The sequence below is a fragment of the Gobio gobio genome, assembly GCF_949357685.1.
Source record: "Gobio gobio genome assembly, chromosome: 6".
Classification (NCBI taxonomy): domain Eukaryota; kingdom Metazoa; phylum Chordata; class Actinopteri; order Cypriniformes; family Gobionidae; genus Gobio; species Gobio gobio.
Genome location: NC_137102.1, coordinates 44,368,291 through 44,387,766, shown reverse-complemented (window position 1 = coordinate 44,387,766; position 19,476 = coordinate 44,368,291). Strand labels below are relative to the sequence as shown.

At 38.0% G+C, this 19,476-nt stretch overlaps 1 protein-coding gene across 1 annotated transcript in view; it reads right to left on the bottom strand.

The window, feature by feature from the left end:
- Positions 1-19,476, bottom strand: part of epha4b (eph receptor A4b) — a 170,473-nt gene that overhangs the window by 5,512 nt on the left and 145,485 nt on the right. The window contains exons 12-15 of the mRNA XM_079818802.1: positions 8,700-8,761; positions 6,223-6,432; positions 3,776-3,925; positions 911-1,104 (exon numbers count right to left, since the gene is read on the bottom strand). Of these exons, the coding sequence (XP_079674928.1) occupies positions 911-1,104; positions 3,776-3,925; positions 6,223-6,432; positions 8,700-8,761 (616 nt within the window). The remainder of the gene's footprint in view (positions 1-910; positions 1,105-3,775; positions 3,926-6,222; positions 6,433-8,699; positions 8,762-19,476) is intronic.

Below are 19,476 nucleotides of genomic sequence, written 5' to 3'. Positions count from 1 at the left end.
CCACCACTTTATCATTGTTAAACATTATTAATAAATGGTTCAACAACAGTCTTTTGTAACCCTGAGTTAACAAAATCTTGGGTTATCTGGATCCATGTCTTATACTGATCATACTAGTTTTTGTACACATTTTTACATTAGGAAACTCTTGGGGTAGTTTTCTAATTTGCATATTTAGTGATGAGTGTGACCTCTTTGAGTGTCTCTTTTAACCTACCTCAGACACTAATGTTAAATTAATTGAAATCTTTCCCTTAAGAAAAATAAATATAGAAAAATAAAGATATATGCTCTGAAAATAAGCTTTAATATTTTACGCACTTCCCTTGCAAATGTACACTACCATTCAAAAGCTTGGGGTTGGTAAGAAATTTTATTTTTATGCTCACCAAGGCTGCATTTATTTGATCAAAAATACAGTAATATTATTAAATATTGTTAACATAAAATAAATGTTTTATATTTTAAAATGTAATTTATTCCAGTGACCCCAAAGCTTAATTTACTTCATCACTATAATATGTTGATTTGGTGCTGAAGATTTTTTTTTTTATTACTATCAATGTTGAAACCAGTTGTGCTGCTTAATAACACAATATATTTTTTTCAGAAATCTATGGTGACTGCACTTATTTGAAATAGAAATCTTTTCTAACATTATAAATGTCTTTACTGTCTCCTTTTATCAATTTAATGCATCATTGCATAAAAGTAATAATTCCTTTAAAAAAAAATGTTTTAAGTTTAGTGTATATTATCTTATGTTCAATGTATCTCGTTTAAAGGATGTTCAGATATTTTTACAGGAAAACAAGATGATTTATTGCACCGTAACCATCACTTAACCCGGGGTCAAAAAGTGGCCTTAATGCACTGTTAAGTACAGTGTGAAAAGTAATCAGTTCCTCACCAGACTGAGCTGTTGGCGAGCTCTTTCAGACTGTTGGGGTTGCGGATGAGTTTGTCAAGATTGTTGACAATCTGCCCAAATTTGGGCCGCTCGCTTCTAGTCTTCTCCCAGCAGTCCAACATCAGCTGGTGGAGGACCACGGGGCAGTCCATCGGAGCGGGCAGCCTGTAACCCTCATCTATAGCTTTAATCACCTGAAACAGAGGCAAATGCATCAAAATATAATACAATGCACAAAGAACAAAACATAACACTGCACTCTAAGAAAAGTCCATAAAAATAGGACCCATTGTACCATGTTAAGTGTTAAGTTTACTAACAGCTTGCGCCAGCGCAAACTATCTTTTTCGCAGTGAAAAACTAACGCTGAAAAGGCGTGGAGAGGGTTATTTTTGCGGCTGATCTTATTGCATATGCATTGACTTTCCCTTTTAGATACAAAATTTATGGGAGGAGACTATTTAAATGAATCATGCAAGGTGATTTACTAAAGTTTGCACTAGTCAATGTACTGGTATTTGCGGCATTATTTACAGTCCAAAAAAGCCAGATGCTAATTTGTGCTGCTCTTGGTAGATTGCATTGGTCATTATGGAAATTATCCGATAGTTAATTTGTGTGCCGTGAGTAGAATACACACAGAACTTTCCACTCCCATCTGCATGTTTTTGGAATTGTGATCTGAGGCTAATTTGCCATTTAATAATTCTGGCCCTTATGGTGCGTTCACACCAGATGCTAATGAAGCGTTAAGCGCGAGTTATATACATGTTAAGTCAATGCAAAGACATGAGTAGACATTCTGCGGCGCGATCCGCGCAAATGCGGCGGCGCGAATGACATGCCGCGAATGGAGCGTTTCGGCCACTTGACGCACGAAACGCGTGATTCGCGCGAATCGGGCAAGTTGAAAAATCAGAACTTTAGCGCATATTCGCGTTGCGTTACCCAATCAGGAGCTTGCTCTAGTAGTGACAACAATGAGGACAATATCATATGTGGATACCCGGAGCTGTACGATACATCTTTGTACTTTATAGAAACAAGAATAAAAGGATCTTGCTTGGAAGAAAGTGAGTGAGGTGGTCGGACAGTCTGGTAAGTTGTAAAAAATGCTCTTTACTCAATTTGAGCTTTACATAGGCTATTGAGACTACAAGCTAGTTAAAGCTGGCAAATTTAGCTTATTCGCCATATTTTAAAACAATCCATGTCAGCCATTTCGCAAAGAGGCGAGCCGGCTGGCAGAAGCCCCTCCAATGACGCATTTTTGCATCTGTTGTGAAGTGAATGTCACGCGTGAATGAAGTGAATATACTCAAAATGTTCAAGCGTCCAACTACGCGCAAATAGCACGATTTATTTGTGCATGTCGCGTCTGGTGTGAACGCACAGTTAAAGGAAATGTCTGTAAACTTAACAGTTAACGTCCTTGCAGAAAATTACCAGTACGTTTTCCGATTTACATAAAATTACCAGTGTGTAACCATAAGGACATATTTCAACCAAAGACTTTAAGACGGTGCACTCCCGATTACTTATGAAGCCCCATCTTCTAAAATGAAAGAGCCAATCATTGATTTGTAAAGTAATTGCGTCACTGCAAGCTCCAGTTGCTATAGAAACAAGCAGTGTTCTGAGTGTTCTGAATGTTCGCGTTTAGGATTGTGCATGCGCAATAGCATGATTCAAGCATTTAGAAACAAAATTTATGAGACAATTGTTGTTAGATTTCATTGTTGAATTCAAATATGAAGTGTAATCGTAATCTTGACGAACAATTTTGGAGAATTTGATGTTTCCCCATTGAAAGAGATAGGAGCTACATTCGCATGCCCGAGAGGTGTTTCAAAGATGGCCGCCGAGTGAAATGACTTGTCTTAAAGGGACTTTGTTTCTACTGCATTTGTCTCTTGTTAACTGTGTTTACTGTAACTTCATTCAGTCACATAAAATAAAAAATTTGACAAGTAAAATACAGTAATATAGTTGCTACGGTATGAAGCACTTGTGTGTTGTGTCATTGCTGTTGTTATTGTTGCTATAAAACCATGCTAAATTAATATGGGATCTTTTTCAATTGTAAGTATCTTTCTGAATCTTTCTTTCCTTTTCTTCTTTTGACGACACAGCACCTGGTATACTATCATTGTATTTTAGTGGAAAATTAAGTTTAGTAATATACAGTACATGGTATATTAATGTAAAGAACATCCCATTTACATTTATATATTACTTTATCTGAATGAACTATTGTCTATTGCATGGCGTAAAACATTGGGACCTATAACTGAGGCATGTAACAGCAGACGGACTACAATTCAGTGGTACGAGACATCTCCTATATGACTATAACTCATTGCTATGGTTAAAACAGCTCCTGTTCTCTGCCACTTCATGTTCTTAAATCAAATTAACTGTTTTCTTTTAGACATGAAACATTCTTTTTTTTAGAATGAGAACAGAAGATCTAAATCATTATCAGCAGCGGTGCCCTGAAGGTCTTCAAGATTTCTCTGACATTTCCTCTGATGGTAATAAAGGGAGAAGTCAGAAACTGTTAGCATAATACAGCAGTGAGGGATGAAGTGTGTTTAACTGGCTTGTATTAAAGGCAGGAGCAGCTGGACAGCTCTCGTTTATGAGGCTCCTAAAAACCATTGTCATTCGAGCAGTTTCTATACAGACATCACCGCAGGAAGATTTTACTTGCAAGGACACATTGCTTGGAGACTATGCCCCCCCCCCCCGAGAGGCTTCAATGGAAATGATATTAGTGGAGATATTAGATATTAGTGGAGCAGATTTCAATTTAAACAATACACACGAGAACATGACTGTTTCCAGTTTCTCAAGGACACTTACGTCTTGATTAGACATCTCCCAATAAGGCCGCTCTCCATATGAGATCACCTCCCACATGACGATGCCATAACTCCAAACGTCACTTGCTGAGGTGAACTTCCTGTACGCTATAGCCTCAGGGGCCGTCCATCGAATGGGAATTTTTCCACCCTAAAAAGAAAATAAAAAGATGGTGTTTCTTTAAAATCAGGTACTTTCATATCCCAGGGATTTTAATTTTGTTTTGCTGCAGTATATAAAGGTCTTATAGGTCACTGTTTTGGGAATTTTTTTTAGATATAGATATATAATTTATTGTTTTAAAATGATTGAAGTATTTTTTTTTATTATTATTTACATTGTCCCACATTTGTGGTATAATTTCCACCACACCAAAGAAGCTTTCTCAAAAATGTGTGTATTTGGTTACCAAAGAGATAACAGTGTAAGAGCTTGAGATTAAATATGACAGGTTTTTACTGTGCGTAATTTCCAAGGAAGCTTGTCAAATTATGTAAAAAAAAAAAATCATAAAAAATATACACTACCATTCAAAAGTTAAAAGTTTGGGGCGAACATTTTTCTTTTCTTTTTTTTTTAAATAAATTAATACTTTTATTCAGCAAGGACATATTAAAATGGTCAAAGTGACAGAAAATACATGTTCAATGTAACAAAAGATTTCTATTTCAAATAAATGCTGTTCTTTTGAACATTCTATCAAAGGATTCTGGGAATAAAAGTGTCAGTTTCCACAAAAATATTAAGCAGCATAACCATGTTGTCACATTGATAATAATAAGAAATGTTTCTTGAGCACCAAATCATAATATTAGAATGATTTATGAACAATCATGTGACACTGAAGACTGAAGTAATGGCTGCTCTATTAAAACTATTAAAAGTTATTTTCAATTGTAATAATTCACAATATTATTGTTTTTACTGTATTTTTGAGCAAATAAATGCATGCAGCCTCGGTGAGAATAGGAGACCTATTTCAAAAACATTTAAAAAGAAATATATTATTTACCCCAAACTTTACACATAAAATGCTAGTTATGAAATTAACCTTGGTGTAGCAAGACGGAGTCGACCTTTTTATTACAAAAATGTTAAAATTGTATTTCCATCATTGTCATTTCCACCACAAAAAAAAATATTAAACACAACATATAATCTGAGATGTAGCTGAAATGACAATGCGGTGTAATTTCCATGATAAAAAAATAACTGAATTCTGCACTGTTGGAGATTGTTAGTACACTAATAAAATGAATGAGAGTGTGAAAATTTAGTTTAAAGAGATTTCATTCTCTGATAGTTATAGAAACACCCCTTAAACAAACAGCAGAATAGATACAACGTTTGTCTTTCCTCTTCCAGTACTATTGCTGGGTTTTTATTTCCCTAAATGCCTTTTTAAAAAGCTGCAGTAGTTTGTAGTTAATCTCTACAGTCAAAGTCAAACAAAAGACAAACTGGTTGTACTCTATATAGACATACGTGACAAGAGTGCCAAAGAACGGCAGAAGGGCCCATGGGGTAAAATCATTTAAAGAGAATTTCAAAAAGCGATCTTTACAATTTTTTAATTATATAAAGTCACGGCGCATAAACGGCTGCCTCGCGTGGCCTGGAGGGTTTTGTCTGTTCATGATTTCAGGACTTGAAGCAACGGGGCACGGGGCATTGAATGTCAGAGCCACTTATATTTTAAGAGTTCCTCCCTGTGTGAAACACACATTTTGCCTCAGACGTGCACACACGAACATCAAAAGGCAATCTGCAGGGGTCCGTTCAGGGTTGTACACGCACCTCCCTCCCTTGTGTGCATGTGACAACAGATTCTCCTGCTGAGTCTATGCTTTGTCCACCCGAGTGGACACCGACGCCTACACAAACACACACACAGCCTAGCGTCCCTCTCTTGCCCTTGGCCTTCATACGCATCCACAGGGTGCTCACCAATTATGGATCTGAGAAGGACAGAGTGCGCTAGAGGAATGAGTGTAGGGGGTTTGGAGACGGCTGTCCTGTCAGAAACGGATGTAATTAATACATGCTGGGTGGACAGAGAAACTGACCCCTGAGAAAGCCAACTCACTTCTCAAACAGCTCATGTCTCTTTCTCTCTGGGTCTCACCTTAGTTCATTCACACAATCAAACAATTTCAAAGAACTTCAGAGACGTCTCTTTCTCTATTCAGAACAGAGACATTTCAATCAATATTTCTTAAATAAGGTCTAAGGATTTTGTCAGATTTACTGTTTTAGCAAAAAAAAATAGAAGAAGATGAACGCTAGCTCTGAAAAACCACTACATATACAGCAACTGCTCAAATTTATACCGCAAGCAAGATGTTGCAAAACAAAAAACAACATGAATTTAGTTCTTCCTTTTTGTAAAATTGATGATGACTCACTCCAGGATCTAATATAACCTTGATGGGAGAAAGGTGCTTTACCCGTGTGGTGTAAGCAGCTTCAGGGTCGTCCTCTAGCACTCTGGACAGGCCAAAGTCGGACACTTTGCACACCAGGTTACTGTTCACCAGGATGTTGCGTGCCGCCAGGTCACGGTGGACGTAGCTCATGTCAGACAGATACTTCATTCCTGAAGCGATACCACGCATCATCCCTACCAGCTGGATGACCGTAAACTGCCCATCGTGTTTCTGCAAGAGAAAGTGACAACACATGTTAGTTTTTATAGATTTTACAGGTAATGTACACTGTGAAAACAAAGGTTTGAATAACTTAAAACTGTTCTCCTGTGGCAGCAGGATGCAACACTTATTGTGGTTCTAACTGGAAACTTTATTTACATGCAAAGACAACTATAAGTAGGTTGGTAACGCTTTACAATTTGTTAACATCAGGTATCATGAACTAACAACAATTTTTTTTTATTTGACAAATCTTTAATGTTAAATTGTTATTATTATTTTATTATTATATATTATTTATATATCATATTAATAGTGTGTGAGTATATATATATATATATATATATATATATATACACTGACCAGGCATAACATTATGACCGGTGAAGTGACCACTGATGATCTCTTCATCACGGCACCTGTTAGTGGGTGGGATATATTAGGCAGCAAGTGAACATGTTGTCCTCAAAGCAGGAAAAATGGGCAAGCGTAAGGATTTGAGCGAGTTTGACAAGGGCCAAATTGGCTAGACGACTGGGTCAGAGCATCTCCAAAACTGCAGCTCTTGTGGGGTGTTCCCGGTCTGCAGAGGTCAGTATCTACCAATTCGTGTATATATTTAAGAAATATTTGCATGTATATACTGTATATACATTTATATAATCTATAATATATATAAATATAAATGTTTTATATATAAAAATAATATTTTTTTTCTTAAATATATGCATGCTTGTGTGTGTATTTATATATAAATAATAATTAACAGAGTACACACACATATATTATGTAAACACAAACTTTTATTTTGGATGCGATTAATCGCGATTAATCTTTTGACAGCCCTAATATATATATATAAAATTTCTACATTACATTATTCAGTCAAGAATTTCTCAAACACTCCATTTTCACAGTTCCATTGGTTTTGCCCTGAGATCTGATTCATTATGCAAAAGACTCTGACCTCTGGTTTTACAGCTCTTTCTGCCATAATTGCTATAATGTTGACAGGCCTTTATTAATGTAAAACCATCTGGATTTGGTGCTTCTGTTAGCTAAACAAAAGAGCTCGGACATCCATTTTGCCTCAAAAACAATCTTCGCAATAAGCAATTAGCCGAATGTCTTAATCTCCATATCAGGCCAGTATACTAATCTTGTTAAAACCCCACTTTTGTACCACCGAGCAATATCAATCAGAAACATGCTCTCGTATAGTGTTTCATGCATCATAATGTGGGTAAGTTAATTACGCTGTGTTTTGTGAAATGTGGCCGCTGATTGATCGTCCGGCCTGATCAACTGGTTGTTATCAATCTACTGTCAGAAGCCACACTACTTACAGGAAGAGCAGAGAGAGGCAGATATAGAGACGGAGAGAAATAATTTGTTTTTCTACTAGTAAGTGATGCTTAACTGATCTGTCTTCTAATTAAACACATGTAGCTGGGTGGCCGAACTATGAGCTATTAGCCATAAAACCGACCCCATAATTATATTAGCTTTTTATGTGGGCTAAGGGGGTATTTATGGGATTCATTATGTACGCTGCAGAAAGATCGAAAGTCTCAGACAGGCCCTTTTTTAGGGGTGGGGGGGTGTTAGATTTCATTTTCATTTTCTCAAAGTGTAGGCAATTAAAAAGAGTCCTGACTTAAAGGAAAACGTATCTGTTCTGTGCGTAATAAAACTTCATGGCCTGATCCGCTGGGTGACAAAGGCGATAATAAATTAGTGAGGATTGCGGAGGAGACGTTATGGCAGCTTGGCGGAGCGAGCGTAACCTTATTATAAATCTACCGAATTCATTTACTCACTTCCTGTCTCTGTACAAAACACATTCGCAACACGTTCACTCAAATACACGCTCAAGTGTTATTATCGTTTACTAAAACAAAGACGGGTAACACTGTATTTCAACATTCTACTGACTATAAGTAACTTTACAACTTCATGTCGACTTATTCTACTAATAAAATAGTATTGCAAATTTGAAAAAGTCAAACTCTAATAACCTTGGCACGTTCGCTGTACAACAGACAAGATACGAGAGCCCTAATGGACAGTACGCAACTGAATCCGTGCTGCCTCGACCAGGCATCCATTCCATGCTTAATTTCCCTTCAGTAATAGACTTTCAGGGAGGTATCCGTGGCTTATACCCTTGAGCGATGCTCGTTTATTGGCTGTAGGTAATTAAATGTAAGGCAGCATCTTAAATGGCATGTGAATATCGGTGTGGACTTGTGCCATGGGCGTTTTGCCTTCCTCACCTTCAGGAAAGTATCCAACGATCCATTCTCCATGTACTCTGTAATAATCATCACGGGCTTGCCTGTAGACATAAAGAAGAAAAAAAGACAAAAATACAAGATTTACCATCAGCCTAGATGGAAGGGAAAAAACATAAAATGTCCCAACAGATTGATGATTCTACACAAATCCACACAGAAATAAATCATGGTAATGGTGTCATTAATCCTTTATAGCTGAGATGCTGAAACACAGGAATGAAGGAGAGAAGAGAGGAGACTAAACCCTGGCCACACTCTGCCTCTTTCCCGTGCAGACCCATTATTCAGCATGACAGACCTTCATCAGAGCCTTCCACCATCAAAGACAGCAGTTAATTAACCCCGGCTAATCCACTGAGAACCAATTAGAGAGCTTTGTTGCCATGATGGGCGGGCAGGACAGTCAATGAGAGCCGATGGGAGGGCACAGCACCTGTTGTGGTGGGCATGAGCAGGGATGGGTGGCAGGTAGCGAGAGGAAGATCTCCTGTAATCTCGACAGTTTTACGCTAAAAGAACACAACGTTTGTTTTACAAATGACTGAGGCAAAGCTCCAGACCCCAAACTAAGAAAACAGCATTAATCAGTCAACTCAACACACCACAACCACCCTCTCACTACAACCATGAACAAATTGGACAAGTATTAATGTAATTGTAACATTCTACATTTGTAAGTTCATGTAATTGATTAAAAAACCTAAAGAGCTGCTTACAGCATTTTAATTGCACTTCCGACACAAAGGATCCAAAAGAATGCTGCTTCTTTTAAGATAGCTCATGTTAGCCAAATGCTAAGCATTGTATGCCAGCTAGCTAACTAATCCAAAAAGTAGATGTGGAGATACATTTCATTAGTTCCATCACTATTTCACTCAATTTTTGTGTTTCTATTTATTGTTGGAGATTCTTATTCTACTAGATCAACATGTTAGCTTAGCAATGTGCTAATGCCAAACTGTATTTTCACGTTGTGGTCCAAATGAACAACCTGTGCAAGTAAACAAACCCGTTCATTTTCTCCATAGAGAAACTGTTTAACGGATAACTTACAAACCTTTAAAAACAGAACTACTGTGAGCTACAAAGTTGTTAATCGATAATATATGCTTTTTTTGAAGCTGCCAGTAAAATAACAGAATTCCTGGCTAAAAACTACATTACACATGATTCTGCAAATAAATCTCCATCAGAATCAAAACAAGCAAATCATGCCAAAATAACTCAATGAAAAGATGTAATAGTCAGCCTCGCTATGCTTTAAATCCATAGTTTTATATTTATCTGTCATTTTGTTATTTGATTATGTCATTTACAATGCTTTGTGGGATTGTAGTTCTTTCCCTCATTAAAATGGTTCAGTACACAGTATGTACCCTTTTCAAATACTTTTTGTATCAAATCAAAGTTTATAATGTTGTCATTCACCTCAGAGCTGGCTGGTTTATGGATTATAATCCTTTAACAAAGACATATTATATGAATGGGAAAAATGTTTGCAATAATATGGCCATTGAAAATGTGGGTGGCCACTGTTGGAATCAAATGTGAGTGTCGCCGAGATTCAAACTGCACGTTTTTTTAACCAACCAATCAGATGAATCTGTGTGTGGGATAAGCATATTTACATACAGACTAGCATATTCAAACGACAAACTCTTCTTTTCAATACCATTAAGTGTTTTTTAACAAAAGAAGGCATACATGAATGCCCACTTACAAGGTATTGCTTCTGTAGATATTAGGCAACAATGCAGCAAACTAGTTTTTGGAAGAGATTTACAAACGCACTCCCACCACTAATAGACATAAGTTATACTTCGGCTGCCACCAATGTACTTCAGGGCATCATCTGCAACCTGATATCTGAAATAAAGCGACAGAGTGAAATAAACAGAAAAATTTTCCAGTGCCTTGTCGAGTCTCGGTTAACAAGCTCTGTCATATCGCTCTCAATCATCTGACCTAAATACATCATTCACAGGTCACAGAGAGTTCACCATTTAGCAACCTTCGTTTCATTTGACAGAAATGTCCATGTACAGATTTGACGGAACGAATCAAAACGTGACCGCTGGGGTAAAACGACCGTGTCAAATGTGCCTGTTGATTAGTCGGTGTGTATGATTCTGGTGATGTACACCATGCTTGCCCTTGTTAAAGGGGCATATCAGCACAGTGTATAAACCTACGCCAAGCATAAGTAGGTCTCCACAGAGGAGGCTTATAGGTACATAATACAGACACTGAATGCTAAGTGGGCATCCAGTGCTTCAGATAGCAGGAAAGAGGTTATGATGTTAGCACCCAGATGAGATACAAGCATAAATTATAAACATTCCCTTAAGCAAATAAAATGTGTTATTGAATTATATTTTCTATATTACACAATATTAAAACAAGCTTAGAAAAAATTTCAGAAAAAGGTCTAAATGATTTTAATTGGTTGATAACCGTACACCAGAAAAACAAATTATCTTTTATGCTTTCCGCATTTTCACAGTCAAGCTTTTGCTCTTTTTTAATGTAAGGTCCTGTGTTTTGATAGCCTAGAAATCTAGACGCACCCTAGCGGCAGAACATTTATTTTGCCGCGAGTGTAGTCTAGCAACTCTCGGTAGACCTGAGAGCTGGAAAAACCAAACTCTGGTCAGGCCAATCACAGCGTGTGTAGAGTCGGTGGGCGGGCTTAACATAATGACGGCACGTCACGGCAGAGTTTCGGAGGTTCTGCGTGCTACTCGTAAACAAAGAAGCTGACAAACAGCGGTCTTTTGAATCGGCTTTGGCCGCAATTCTGGAAGACTTGGAGTTAAGCTTTTCTTTGAGAAAAGAACAAAGAACGGCACTGAAGTCATTCTCAAGAAAAGAAGATATGTTCGAAGTTTTGCCTACCGGATACGCCGAAAGTCTATCAACTAGCGTTAGCTCGGCTTCACCTTCTTCTTTGCTCTGGTTGGTTGGCGCCCATGGCGCTATCCAATTGCATGCAGAGGGAATTTGAAAGACAAACGTTTATCCCGCCCCTCGGATTGAGCCCTGTCAATGGTGAGTTTGCAGACCCAACATCTTAATGTGGGTCTGGCTTGTCAGGCTAGTGTTTTGATGGTTTTAACCAAAATTTTAAGGTTATAATATATATATATATATATATATATATATATATATATATATATATATATATATATATATATATATATATATATATATATATATATATATATATATATATATATATATATATGTGTGTGTGTGTGTGTGTGTGTGTGTGTGTGTGTGTGTGTGTGTGTGTGTGTGTTTGTGTGTTAAAATGTGAAACAGGGTACCCAGAGAGAATACAAGTATATTTTTTCCTTTCCTTTATTTAACAATTTACATATAACGCAGATAAAAATTATATGCAGTGTCACAGTTCATTCCAGTCCAGAATTATATCCTGTCCAGTATATTACTGAAAATAACATTGTTCACTGAAATCTTCTGTTTATTGCGGTTATCAACGAACGAGGGTGGAGCTTAGCAAATGGTCTTCGTTTTTTAAGGGTTTTAGTTGAGGCCTATCATACACACGCCACACGCTTCGCAAGTGTTTTTTGCTAGTTTCAGCCCAACACAGTTATCATTTTCACTTACAGCGTCACATTGTTTAATAGTTAATGTACTCGCGCTCATCTGTTCGCCCATAGGCGTGCTGGTCTGAAAACTAGGTGTGTTCAGGTGCATTGTTGGCGCGTTGCTATTTTGAGGCAGCTGAAAATGACTGCACCATTGATTTTTGCGTATTTTTTGTGTTATTTAAAATGAGTGTTAGTAACATGTGCCTATAGGCGGGTGCACAACGCGCGTACACTCTGCTTATTTCCAGTAGCGTACCATGGGGTTTCAGTCAGGGCCTTCACTAACGATCAACACACCCCACGCCGCCACCATAACAACACCACACACACCAATACATACAAAATACAATGAAAGTGCTCGTTGGGAAGGGGGCAAGCAACATAAAAGGACACGCGAGACAAAAAGGCAATTTAACTATTTATTGATACCACTGCACTCACGTGTTTTTGTCTAGAAAACTAATTTCATATATATTTTATTTCAGCTTAATCTCAATGATTGAATATGGTTTAGTTTTAATTAGTTAAGTTAAAGGTCCTGTTCTTCGTGATCCCATTTTTCAAACTTTAGTTAGTGTGTAATGTTGCTGTTAGAGCATAAATAATACCTGTAAAATTATAAAGCTCAAAGTTCAGTGCCAAGCGAGATATTTTATTTAACAGAAGTTCCCTTTCAAACCCTACAGCGAACGGCCGGTTTGGACTAAATCCCTGTACATCCTGCTTTAATGACGTCAGTAGAACAGTTTGTCGACTAACCTCCGCCCACAAGAATACGCAAAAAAGGGGGTGTGGTCTTGTTGCTCTCCCACGTGGAGAAGAGGAAGTGTTGCTTTCGGTTGCGTTTGTAGTGTGCTTGTCGCCATGTCGTCCAGACGCTGTTATTTTCATCCCGGAGTCAAATCACCTTTGTTTGGCCTTCAGGGATGCTGTACTTTGAGCGCATGCATCTCCCCGTTATGGTAAGAGGCGTGACCTTTCCGGGCAACGTGCGCTAAGCTGCTGTCGAGTCACAACACGGGAACCGCTGGCACAATCAGAACTCGTTACGTATTTCTGAAGGAGGGACTTCATAGAATAAGGAAATCCTCAAGCCGTTTTTAGGACGGTGAAAACAGCGGTATACGTAAATTGTGTGAAAAATACTGTGATTTTTTACACGCGAAACATGAACACATGTTATATTGCACACAGTAAACACAATCAAAGCTTCAAAAAATCAGGAAAAACAGGACCTTTAACAATAACAACATTGATGCAAAATGGCTGTGGTAAATAAATCAGGGGGTAAAAATGTGTCAAATGGCATTTTTTGTTAAAAAAAAAAGTCCTCAGTTACTACTCCAAAAAACATATGAGTACACAGAATGTGTGTCAGTGTATCAGTGTTTAAGCGCTCAGTTGTGGGCTGTTGTTCCTCTCTCTCTCAGGGACGTGTAAACACTAGCTGTGTCAGTGCTGATAAATGACTTATATTCCGGACCTCTTCACTCTGGAATACTGAGATATGTGCTCTAGTCATATACTGTATATATATATATATATATATATATATATATATATATATATATATATATATATATATATATATATATATATATATATATATATATATATATATATATATATATATATATATATATATATATATATATATGCCTCTATGAGTTTGTGAAAAACAGGTTTGATCACCCCCCTCTGAGCATCACCACGGCAACTGGCTGGTTATACATCACCTGAAATTAAATAACTATCTCACTGAGATAAATGCCTTTCAAGACACCCCCAAACCTAACCCCCCATGTCTCATCCGAAAAAAGGGAGGAAAAAATGCAATTCCTTTTACTTTTCAGAGGGAGACTAATGTAGCTGTCAGCCGCAGAAAGAGAAAGAGAGGGAACGGACCACGGCGCACTGTGTTCTGGGAATGGCACGGCGACGGGTGGCAATCTGATGTCACTATGTGTGTGTGTGTGTGTGTGTGTGTGTGACCACTTTATCAGAAAGACAGTTGAAGCGGCAACTGGCATTGATCCTGAAAGGGCGGGTGGCCGAGGCAGTGGATCCGATCAGAGAAGCTTACGGCAGCCTCCCGGGGCCCTGACCTCAGAGTAACAGCCTACAGCCGAGCCCAGAGAGAGAAAACGCGAGATGGACGTGCAGTTAAACACCACAAGGGCAGATGTGAGGATTTAACAAGATCACGTACGTGCCTTTAACAAATATCAAATCTCTAACGCGGGTGTCCTCCAGATCGGAATTGGTTTCAAAAGCTGGAATTTACCAAGAAAATTAATTTCATACTAAAGGCTTGACTAAACTTTGTACTAAATCTATGGTAATAAAACAGCTCTGGCAAATCTTTTTGAAAGGTCACCTAGTGTTGATTTTGTACGTGGGTTTAAGAGCTAAAACAACCGCCAGCCATGATTACAGCAGGCGTTTAACTAATAAAACACTCCTTATTATGAGCTCTTCGGAAACAGCTCTGAAAGACTCGCTCTTGACATTAATCTCTGGCAACCTTGAGGGGATTTTTTTTTAATTTCCCCTCTAATTCATGCGTTATCAAGCGATCATCTGGACATCTGATGAGGCATATTTTCCTGACGAGTTACAAAAAGGTTACGGCACAACCACAAGCACACACAAGCATCTCCATCCGGAGGAGTCGTGTGCTCGCTATCTCAAAAGCGCACAATAGAGCTCATTGAGGGCTTCCTGCATTAGCATCACATGTCTTATGAACAGAGGGCAGGCATATCTCTGTGATTTCACCCTCAAGACCTGTTCTTCTCTTTCTGCTTTGTTTCTACAAAGAGACGAATGTGTTTAACCCTTCGTGAACCCTGCGTGGCTGGAATAGCAGCCATCTACAATGAGCTCTGTGTGTGCGGGAGTGAATTAGCAGTTGATGTTACTGGTGGCTTACTAAGTGTGGCCTCAGGTACAGAGCTTCAACGTTTCAACAGAGCTACAGATTTACATACTGTGAAGATCAAAAAACCCTGAAGGTAACACTAAATACAGTTAGGGCAGGTGTGCAAATTATTCTTCAGGAGACAATGTTTTGTGTTAATACAAGGGAATATCCTGTATTGCCTTTTGTCGGTTACACTATTTTAAGGTGTCTGTGTTACAGTGTAATAATACATTTAAGTACTGCGTAATAGTAATTAGTAATAGTAATAGTACTTACTTTAGGGTTAGTTGCATGTAATTATCAGACTGTCCTCCAAAAACTCTCTATAGGTAATTTTTCATGCACCTTATTACGACCTTTATTTACGTTTTAAAGTCATCCGCCCTCTAGCTGGCGTAAAAAATAGTGACAGTGTCGTGTTACGTCTGTCGTCATGAAATGCGAGTTTATTTAAATGCAATGTGTGGACTTTTTATCACCATTTGTCATATTTCCATTTAGCAAAAAACTGTTTTTTATTAACAACTACACCCACTCCACCCCTAAACCTACCCAGTGATTTATACACTTTATGAGCACATGCGTTCCCTGGGATCGAACCCACGATTGCATGATCACATGATTACAAGATGTTGTATTTTGCAATGCTCTATCAATTGAGCTACGCAAAACCTGAAATATGAAGCAAATAAAAGGAAAGAAAGCATTAAAATGAAAGTGTCCTGTTGTCGATAGGGGCACAACTTTAGTAAACGCTCCTATGGGTTGTATTTCAGGGAAGTGACAAATGACCTATTTAGGCGTATTGGTTGGAGGACATGTTGGTAATTATGCATAATTTATAGTTATTACTACAGTAACTACATGTAACATGTTATTAGGACACTGTAAAATAAAGCTTTACAGTTTTTTCCCCGTATTTTGAATTACGCATTGCATTCTTTTCTGTTGTGTTTAAGAATTAAGTCCTTTTCTATGGATTGTTTTTCTTACAGTGATCACATGATGCTATTATGTGTTAAAAACAAACTTTTAGGAATAAAAGAAGTTATGAAAAGTCGTTTATTCTTTTTAATATGTATTTCTCTTGATTCAGTTGTTTAAAAGTGACAGTAAAGACTTTTGAAGACACACAAAAATTATGAATTGCTTGTGTTGTTGCACTGTCGTCGACTTAGATAAAAGAGTCTGATAAATGAGTAAATGTAAAATGTAAATGTGACTATAAAGGCCCGAAATAAAGATTAAGCTGTCATTGTCTCTGGTGAAGATAACAGCATGGATCCAGGTCTACATGTGTTGTGATATCTAGGACAGAGTTTTAAAAACCATATCCACTTAGATAAAGCTGTCACAGCACGCGGCTGTCAAAGGCATTTTGCACAGAATCTCTTGAACTCTATACGTACTTACCGGGGAAAATTGCTGGATAAATCTATTCCCAGTGGAGTCCCTATGACCTACATGTTTGTATTGCAGGTTCGGTACAAAAAAATAAAAAATTAATACCTGCAACAAACTCGGTAATCAATATCACATAACACCTCATCTGTGTAATGCAATGCCCCTGTGATTTAGTTCTAACCAGGACTGTAGGATAATCATTAAAGGAAACAGACCTTTGTTGCAGGTGATTTGACATTCACAGTGAGTGTGTGTAGGCGATAAAAAATTGCTTTGTGACATCAGATACGAGGCGGATTGTGTAATTGCGTATGGGGAGGGAGGCGCACCAGCTTGAGTGCATGTGTATAAACATATGTTTGTGTGCAGAGCGGCACACAAGAGGTTTTACATTTGGCCTGCAGTCGTCCCATCAGGACCCCAAGCAGTGACACCCCTTAACAAGCTCAAATCAGGCAAGCAGATTGGCTCATTCTCAATGCTGGCTCACCCATAGCGCGAGAACCCCTATTGCAAATAGAGTATTGATTTTACACCCCCATTAAAGAGGTTTTATTTCGACAGCGGTTACTGTGGGAACCGCAGAACTCATATCTCCGTATATTCCTGGGCTTTGATATACAAGGTACTAACTTATAGGAATAAAGAGATATTGACCAGGTTGATGCCCCGACGGCCCACTTTGTGTCATCCTGCTACGATTATGAACAAAAAGAACAAAAGGCGCTGTTCTTCAACTTTACAATCTTATTGATTTTCCAAATGGTGTTTTAACTAAATGACACATGATGTACTTAGCAACTTAGAGTTGCTTTCCAAGTCCTCTTTGTTGGCAAGAACAGCACAGAAGAGACCCCGAGGTACATCGCAGCCCTTAATCTACCACAAGAGTTAACGTAATTTAACACAAGAGTTTAAACTTTGGGCTTTAAACTTTCATTGTCCCCTAAACAAAAGAGCGGCGGTTTTAATGAATGCTTTCTCGAAATAGCAGCCACTTCGTTAGGAGGAAAATCCTTTGCGGTGGAAAGAGCCCGATGAGAGGAGATGATAGCCTCCTCCAAATTGAATGCTTCCAGATTAGGCGATTGTTGGCACATAAAGGAGGAAATGAAAGATACGGAATCATCATAACTTTTCTGACAAATGACGAGATAGCAATTAAAAGGGCTATTTCCAAAGCTTTCTTTTAGTCCCACCATCTACATAACAATGGAAGCAATCACAGCGAGAGGGAGCGTTTGGAACATTATTCTGATAAAGTGCTGTTGATTGGGCCTCTGTTTTGGATTTGTTGATCAGAGAGCCCACAAGCAGAAAAAAAAAAAATACAATAAAAACTACATTTACAAAAGCGTCTTTGTGTACATTGCTAAAATGATCCCTGAAAGATAACATTGGGAGGCCAGAATCGTTTTGGAAAATGGCCTCAGTATTATAGCCTGTAACATTGCAAACATTGTTCTACATTGTGAAAAATACTAAACCACAATAATAATAATAATAATAATAATCAGCCTATTCAAATATGAATAAAGCTTGCTGCAGAATACTGGCAAAAGTAATGATTATGAATGTGTCTGTATGGAACATTTTAATAATTGTTAACAAACTACACTCTAAAAAATGCTGGGTTAAAAATAACCCAAGTTGGGTTGAAAATGGACAAACCCAGCGGTTGGGTTGTTTTAACCCAGTGAATGGGTTGTTTTAATCCAGCGGTTGGGTTAAATGTTTGCTTAAAACAACCCAATTTCTGGGTTAAATTCTGATATACTTCAAGCAAAATTGAAGAACGAACTAATGTGATGTCATTTCGAACAAAATCAGGCCAAAACGAACTTCGTTTGAGCAGTTCGAAACAGCTTGCTAAAGCGAACTTTCCAGAAAAGTTTGCTCTGGCTGGTAAACACCTTTGTACTACCATTGGTCCGTGGCGATTATGTAATAGGTAGGTGTGTGTGGAGGCTCCGCCTCTTTCACCTTGAAATATTTTCCGGTTCATTTGGCCTGTTCAGTCTGTAGAGGTCAGACCTCCGCGAGTGAAAACATGAACACACTGGACAGCTGCTTTACAGTAGAAAATTAAGTTGTACTTCTTATGAAATGAGACACTGACACTGTTTTTCATGTTTAATATGGCAAAGCTGCTTGATTTTAAGCAAACTATTGTATAAAGTGCTATATAAATAAACGTGACGTGACGACTAGAGTGACAAACTCCAGAGCTCCTGCAAACATATCTACGTTGCTATGATCAGATGTTTTTGTTATGCTTTATTAAAAAAATGCTTGCTGTTTTTTCCATTTTGTTGTGTTTATTTTGTTATTGAGAGGAAAGCACGCAGCACATATTTACATGTTCATCTAAACGGCACACTCAGCAATGTGGGCGGCGTCAGATATATACAGTATATCGCTGGTCACATATTTCGAACTTTGTTTTACCCCTAAATTAAGAACAGAAAAATATTTTGCCATGAGTATATCAAGGCCTTAACTATGTATAATGGATGTGCCTATAGAGAGAAATGCAGGTTAAGTTAAACTCGTCCGGTACTAATTTAACCAGCCACGTCCCTACTCTGTACAAACGCTTGAATATGTCCCTAATAATAGTGCACATTTATCTAGGTTAACATTAATTAGCGCGTGGCCATGTAAACTGGCTAACGTTAGGCTACTACTTGCATATTTCAAATGACATGTTTGAGGCCCATGAATGATAGGCAAATGTTTGGATTTCTTACCCAACATAATTACCACATGGACCAGCTGTGTTAATAATCTGTCCGTCACAGACTGTCACTTC